General features: G+C 37.7%; 1 protein-coding gene across 1 annotated transcript in view; it reads right to left on the bottom strand.

The window, feature by feature from the left end:
• vps13a (vacuolar protein sorting 13 homolog A) overlaps positions 1 to 2337 on the bottom strand; it is a 49140-nt gene extending 46803 nt beyond the window's left edge. The window contains exons 1-9 of the mRNA XM_016247958.1: positions 2096 to 2337; positions 1615 to 1658; positions 1423 to 1465; positions 1260 to 1345; positions 1088 to 1168; positions 950 to 1007; positions 738 to 865; positions 529 to 635; positions 275 to 446 (exon numbers count right to left, since the gene is read on the bottom strand). Coding sequence (XP_016103444.1) covers positions 275 to 446; positions 529 to 635; positions 738 to 865; positions 950 to 1007; positions 1088 to 1168; positions 1260 to 1345; positions 1423 to 1465; positions 1615 to 1658; positions 2096 to 2195 — 819 coding nt within the window. The 5' untranslated portion in view covers positions 2196 to 2337. The remainder of the gene's footprint in view (positions 1 to 274; positions 447 to 528; positions 636 to 737; positions 866 to 949; positions 1008 to 1087; positions 1169 to 1259; positions 1346 to 1422; positions 1466 to 1614; positions 1659 to 2095) is intronic.
• Positions 2338 to 8052: the final 5715 nt, after the last annotated feature.

Here is an 8052-nt window from a genome sequence, read left to right as displayed (position 1 = left end):
AAAAGCCATGTTTGCCAGTTCACAAAGACTCAAACTCCAAAACAATAAAAATAAACAAACTCCAAAACACAGCCATCTTTGCCAGTTCACAAAGAGAGTTCATAGTGACCACGGCTGTCAAACTCCAAAACAAAACCAAAAACAGCCATATGTCTCCCCAACAGAAAAAATAACATCATATGGGTTTGGAACGACATGAGAGTGAGTACATCACAGCAGAATTTCCTTATTGTGTGAACTGTGCCTTTACTGAGCATGCTCAGTGCTCACCCACCTCAAGCTCCTTCAGCAGACTCTCTGCAGGCTTCTTACTGGTGATTTTGTTCTTATAGATCTCTCGGTACTTTTTCACATGTTGCCGATGGTGACGGATGCGTTGCCAAGACCACATGTAAAGGCGGGGCTTTACATTGACCTCCAAAATGCCTGTGATCACATATCGCCACCTATGAGAACCACAAAAAAATTAAGTACAGAGCCTCATGGAATTAAATAATAGTCAAGACCACAATCTCGAAATGCACTGACCACTGATGCGCATTAGTGTGAACTGCCACATCTGGACGATATTTCCTGTAAGGAAGGTTCCGGGTCATCATATCCACCGATCCCAACAGCTCCAGAATGCTCACGTACTAGAAAACAACAAAAAGTTACATTCAAGCCATAATTACATTCAAAATATGTCAATGAATTATTCACTGAATTGCACAAAATTAAATGGATGTCTTCCACACCTGTGGACGGCTAAGTTCAACAGCCACCTCAGGGAGGTTGACCACTAGATCCACTTTTGGTGAGGAGAAGTCCACATCGGAGCGAGGATTCATGCGCAGCTTGGCGTTTGCAGATATTGGACGAAAGACTAAAGCAAAAGCACACAAAAACAAAGCTGGTTTGCATTTCATAGAGACATACACATTGTGAATGAAATAAAGCTGGAACTCACTGAAATGATAATCTTGAGGGATAGTGCTCTGGATGGCTACACTGTGCTTCAGGTGTCGCTATAAAAAATGTACAAACAATGAAAATGTGCAATTTCTTTTCCTTGGACTAAAAGTTTAATAAAATCTGAAGACCCTACCAGAGCCTCATCAGGGTTGTGGTTGGAGTAGAGCTCTGAATTCACATTCCAGTACGCAAACAGATTGTCCAGACGTACAAGCTAAATGACGCAACAAGCGGTATTAACTAGTGAATAATAGTGGTTCGTTTTGCTACTCATAATGGTGAAAGTGAAAAAGACATGTTTTGACCTTGAAAAACAGCTTGGCTTTCTCATCCAGAAGACATGGCGTCCAATTCTGATCAGCTGTCTGGAAAATTAAACACAAAGTGCAGACTGGTTTTACAAAGCAACACGAAAATAGTCCAAATTTAAGTCAACAGCCATGATATAGCATACAGTTCAACACTTACCTATGTGTCCCGCTCTGACTTTGAAAGGAATGTCCAGTTGACTCTGTTTCAGAAATAAGACTCACATTAGAGAGCAAGTCAAGGAAGCACACCTTCACAGAGCATTAGAATAATGAATGAATGCTTCGTTAATGGATTTCATGTACAACCAAAAGACAGTACATGTCTAACACGAAACATAAAGCAACATACCAAGGCATTTTCTTTTATCTCAAGGTTTCTTAATATGGCATCACCTGCAAAAGAAACATTGACACATTACATAGTGCTGAATATTACCAGCCTTAGTCTAAAATAATTCACATCTCACTGAGCAAATATTTACAGTTGTATTAAAAGCTACTTATCAGGAAGTCAATAAGACGCATGGCATATCATTAAACTCTACAGGGTGGGGGACTTTGAACATCCTGTATTCCTTTGTCCTTGTGTTGTTGACGAATTTAGCATTCACTACAATGAATGAATGAAGTGAGACCATAGCAGTAATTCTCATCAGCCAGGCCTCTCCTTTTTCTTGCTTGTTTTCAAACTTTTTGTATGAAACTGGAAGTGTGTTATATAGTCAAATAAAGCACATACATTAAATACAATACTTACACACACACACACACACACACACACAAATGAAATAGCACAGAGGTTATCTGGATTTGACACCTGGCAGGTTTACCTCCCCATATGCCGAGGCTGAGCTGCGAGCTGTCGAGGTTCACCACATAGTCCCCCAGAAACCGGTTCAAGACATCGACCACCACTGACTCAAACACCATCTTCGCGTCCTGCTCACACAACCTTCAGCATGCTTTCCTTCGTCTGCGGTTCGTGTGCCACCCGAGAATGTGGTTGTATTTACTGACTGTCCCGTTTCCTGAAATACACAGCGCTGGAAGGACTGGGAGGTCCCGCGCGACACCGCCCTCTGCTGCCGAACATCCTGCGCGACGCTGACCTCCGCATAGCGTCGTGGTGGATCACGTGCGCCTCGCCAGCCAATCGCGCAGTGGCTTGGGCACACACGGGAAGAGGTGATCGTTTGGATCCTTCGGCTCGGCTCGGCTCGGCTCGGCTCGGCTCGGCTCGGCTCGGCTCGGCAAAAGAGCCGGCTCCCAAACGGCTCTTTATTTAGCACCACTTCCGGCTTTTATAATTCAGCCTAATTTGTCAATGTTTTGACCTATGTCTGATATGTGTGCACAAATATAATTAAATTATTCAAAGTAATTAAACTAAACCATTAAAAAAAAATTAACAAAAATATATATAAAATGCCATGTAATATTCAGTTTTGTTAAATTACGCTATGATTCAGATTTACACAATTCAAATCGTTTTGTCACAGCCTATTTCTGGCTCCATTCGCCTTTCCGAAATATCATAATTGTACATTATTTTTGGCATAAAAACCAAAAACCTAATTTACGTAAAATGACAGAACATTATTATCCAGATTGCACAGACGTCTTTAAGATGTCTGCTGAAGAGTGCTTGATCTGGGAAACATCTGCTGTGTAAAAACATCTGATAGACGTCTTAGAAGAAGAAGAAGAAGAAGAAGAAGAAGAAGAAGAAGAAGAAGAAGAAGAAGAAGAAGAAGAAGAAGAAGAAGAAGAAGAAGAAGAAGAAGAAGAAGAAGAAGAAGAAGAAGAAGAAGAAGAAGAAGAAGAAGAAGAAGAAGAAGAAGAAAAGCAGATTTACATACATTCTAAATCAGAAGCATCTTCAAGACATCTAATCTAACCTAGTTCAGTGCTCAAAATATCACTCAAATCTCACTTGTGATTATCTAGCAATTAAAAAACGGGGACAATATATTTTTGTATGTTTTTTTTTTGTGGGTTCCATCTATTAATATCATAATGAATAATTACAGTGATGTATGAGGATCAAACTTACCCTAGTTTTTTAATACAATTCACCAAAAAGCACACTATGAAAAATATAAATAGCAACCTTTGCAAATAGCCAACATATCAAAACAGTATTATAACAAAATTACGGCTTTACAAAAACACATTAAAACAAATCTTGACTAAAGTGGCGGCGCGCGACCTCTGCTGGTGAAAATGCACCAGAAACACTGGTCACCCTGTCTTAGAGACATGTTGCAAATGTGCAAACACTCTAAAAATACATCTTGCAGATGTAAATGCAGACATTAAATATATGTGATGTGTTCAGGGTAGCCTATGTGCTCTCAGGGCAGTGAACTATCCAAAACACAAGCTGCAAATCATACTCAAAATGTAACATGGTGTGCCATATAGCAGATAAAAACTAAATTATAGTGTGCAAAAAAAGAAGCATCCATCACAGTTGCATCGTTACATCTATTAACCCTGTCCCATTGTGCACCTGTGTTAACTGATGTGTTTGTGCGAGCGAGAATCATCCTGTACACTGTACACATCAAAGTGCATGAAGTACAAGAACCGCCCACTGAGGCTCGGACTCCTGATTGACATGTAAACTGGCCAACCAGCGATCAGAAGCTGTAGCAGCTGCTTCAGGGATCAGTAATAACTTATCTATAATAAAATACTTTTACTGTGAAGAAACACATATAGATATTTAATCAGAATTATATGATGCAGTCTTGCATGGACACACATAAGCAAAATATTAAGAAAAAAATATTAAGTGATTTAAACTGTAGAGACAATATTGTCCCTTTTTTTTATATATATATATATATATATATATATTGTTGCTTTATTTAGCTAAAGAAAATGTCTCCAAACAAAGCCATGTTGTGCAGCAACACTTTCCTTACCGAATCAATTTGCGTTTTAAACAAATCGAGTGAGTCAATGATTCACTGATCCATTCATATAGAAACATCAGGCGATTTGAAAGAATCGATTGAATAAATGACTCAGAGACTCACTCATTAGGCTTGCCGCCACCTACTGGTAATTTTAGTTTCATATTTAAAAATATAATCTTTTCTATAATTTCATATTTCTAGATTCCAGTTTTTGTATTTAAACTTTCATATTTAAAAATATAATCTTTTCTATAATTTCATATTTCTATATTCCAGTTTTTGTATTTAAACCATTAATCTAATAACATTATTTATGCAATTTGTAAGTGCAGTGTAAATGCATTCACAAGTGCTAGAAATATAAAAATAAAATAAAATAAAATGAGCGTATAGAACCCTGCATGTTTAATTAGGCCTATACTTGGCTTTAAAAAAAGCCACTTAGCCAATGTAACTTTTGAACACAAACACACACACACGCACACACACACACACACACACACATAGGCCCTACATTAAATAAGTGTATCCCGTGTATTCTGACACATACATGGATGTCTCTGAGCCAAGCCCCGGATATCTCACCCTAGAACTGCCCCTAATCGCACCTATCGCAAAATGTATATATATATATTAGTGCTGTCAAATTATTAATCGCGATTAATCGCATCCAAAATAAAAGTTTTTGTTTACATAATAAATTGGTGTGTACTGTGTATATTTATTATGTATATTTAAATACACACACATGCATGTATATATTTCAGAAAATTTTTATTTTTATATATTACATATATTTATTTATAATATAAATTATATGAATATAATTATAGACATGTAAATACATGTACATATTTTCAAAATATATACTGTATGTGTGTGTATTTATACATACTTAAAAAACACACACATACATTATGCAAACAAAAACTTTTATTTTGGATTTTTTTTTTTTTACTGTGTTTAATCTGTCTCCTTGAAATTAATCTGTAATGTCAAATTTAGACAGGCAGTGGTAAAACTTGAGAACAAGTGAAGGTGTATCTTTAAAATAAGTGGAAGTTACTTGTATGCAGGGCCGGATTCACCTCTTATCGTGACATAGGCAAAACACATTTTTGTTCAAGTTGAACTGCTTCAAGAACCCCGCTACTGAGAAAAGTCATGTAGCTTTTCAGCTGCGAAACTATTTTATTGATAAAGTTGCGGGGCATCGCTGACGAGTTTCTGTTCGTGTCTCTCCGCGTGTGTGCCTGTCTGTGTGCGACTGAGAACGGAAGAAAAAAAGTGTGATTTCCGTAGGTGGAAAACATGGAAATAATTTGTCGTTTTTTACCCTATTGTTTGTTATATTTATTTGCTGAATGTCTTCTGGGGTTTTGGTTATTTTACTGTTGTAGATAGCCCATAGTATAACAAAAATATGATATATCTCTTCATTGTGTCTGGGCCCCCCTAGACGAGCGAGCATAGGCACGTGCCTGCGTAAATTCGGCCCTGCTTGTTTGTGTTTGTTTGTATCAACTCTTTTAATTTAAACTTAATTTTAAACATGTCCGTAGTTCTTAGGTCAAAATGCAAAGTTGAATATCCCTGATCTTGGTCTTAAATTAAAGGGGTCATATGATGCTGTTCTAAAAGAACATTATTTTGTGTATTTGGTGTAATGAAATGTGTTTATGCGGTTTAAAGTTGTTTAAACTTTAAATTATCGTAAAACTGTACATTATTGTTTCTCCTCTATGCCCCACCTTTCTGAAATGCTTAGATTTTTACAAAGCTCATCGGTCTGAAAAGCGAGGTGTGCTGTGATTGGCCAGCTATCCAGTGCGTTGTGATTGGCCTCAAGCGTGTGACGGAAACGTCCCTATCATACTGTGATGCCTGCGGCAACCACATGTGACGACCCCGGGCTGGACTCCGCTTCGTCCACGGTGAAAGCCGATCCGGTGATCCACAGCGTGAAGTTGATGTATTTCCTCAGCGACCAGCACAGATCAGCTCTAGGCATGACGAAGCGGATATCGTCCTCTTTTGGAAGGCCAAACAAAGTAGTTTCACTTTCACAACGAAACACACAGCGCCTTCACGACATGGTGGCGGCAACAACAATACTACAGCGAGAATAAAAGTTGCACCTTCTTTCTTTGCGTGAACATTTGGGCGGCGTTATGCAAATCTTCCCACATAGTGACGTAGACATGTGGGGGCGTGTTAGAACGAGCCGTTTTAGGAGGGCGTGGTTGACTCTTAACTTTTATAAAGAATATCTCTTTGGATTTGAGACTTTAGTCTTTGCAACTTTACAGATCTTCTTTATGCACCAAGAGCTTGTAACACTCCAAAGAGAAAGGAAAAATTTAAATCACATCATATAACCCCTTTAATGGTTCACCCAAAAATGAAAATTTTCTGAAAATGTACTCATTCTCAGGCCTTCGGGATGTAGATGAGTTTGTTTCTTCATGGGAGCAGATTTGGAGAAATTTAGCATTTCATCACTTTCTCACCAACGAATGCTCTGCAGTGAATGGGTGCCGTCCAAACAGCTGATAAAAACATCACAGTAATTCACAAGTAATCCACACCACTGCAGTCCATCAGTTAACATCTTGTGACGTGAAAAGCAGTGTTTTTTCAAGAAACAATTCATCATTTAAGTGTTTTCACTTTAAAGCATCGCTTCTGGCCAAAACACGGGTTCATAATCCATTATCACTTCCTCAAGTGAAAAAGTCAATTCCCTGTTGATCACTCACATCAAAATCCTCCCACGTATTTGTTCAGAACTCATTTTCGCTTGTAAACGGTGCTTGATCTGTGCATATGTTTAACTATATTTCTAATTCCTTCATAGTCAAGTAATATTATTCAGAAGCATCTGGACTACAATTACTCACTTATGAAGTCTGCTGCATCGCAATCACTGATCGAAATAAAACTTTACACTGCATATAATGATTTTCATTTAACTGAATGAAATCTGCACTATAATTCTTCCACTTGGGTCTTGTAAGTTTTGCTAGTAGTACCTCACCCTGTCTTTTCTTTGAAATATGCTTCTTACTCCTGTATAAATGTTTGCAGTAATTATTAGAGGTTATACGAGTGAGGACCCATTGGTGAGCAAGTGACTGAAATCTGAAACAAACTCATCTATATCTTGGACGGCCTGAGGATGAGTTAATTGTCAGCAGATGTTTACAATTGGGTGAAATATTTCTTTAAGTCAGCTCAGGGAAAGGTAAAATGATAAATAAATGTATGAAATGACACATTGCACGTCCTTTCCGCTGACCACTTTTACACTTAAATATAATGAAAAAAGGTCATGTTCTACCACATACAGTATATTAAACTGAAATTGATGAATTGTTTAAAAATATTTTGCTTAGCTAAAAGGTCGTATAAAAGACAGCTGCACACGTACATAATAGAAAATGAAACATTCTGCACAGAAAAATGCTTTCAAAATGTTCATTTTTCTTTTTTTCGGTGTGAAAACATTGACTAAAACACTGCAGGTAGTAACAATGGCAACCAGATTACAGTGAACAAACGCAACAACTTGAAATACAAAAAGAAAGCCACTTGTGTTTTCACTGGCAGCTCATTTCTGTGGCCGGGAACTGTGGTAGTGTTTGCTTAAACTCTCTTAAGACAGTGACATGATTTGTGCACACATAATCTAGAATGAACGAGACATCCGTCACTACTACTACATACAGGTATAAGATCGCATTTAAATGGTTCACGCTTAAGTTCAGCTAATTACATTTAAAATAAATTACAATTATAATACATTTTCATGTAATTCTAAATAGCATTGGTCACATGACGAGAGTGATGCGAGACACATATGA

Source organism: Sinocyclocheilus grahami, unplaced genomic scaffold (genome assembly GCF_001515645.1).
Source record: "Sinocyclocheilus grahami isolate Dianchi unplaced genomic scaffold, SAMN03320097.WGS_v1.1 scaffold859.1, whole genome shotgun sequence".
Lineage (NCBI taxonomy): Eukaryota > Metazoa > Chordata > Actinopteri > Cypriniformes > Cyprinidae > Sinocyclocheilus > Sinocyclocheilus grahami.
The sequence above is the reverse complement of the archived record's forward strand: the minus strand, read 5'-3'. Positions and strand labels throughout refer to the sequence as shown.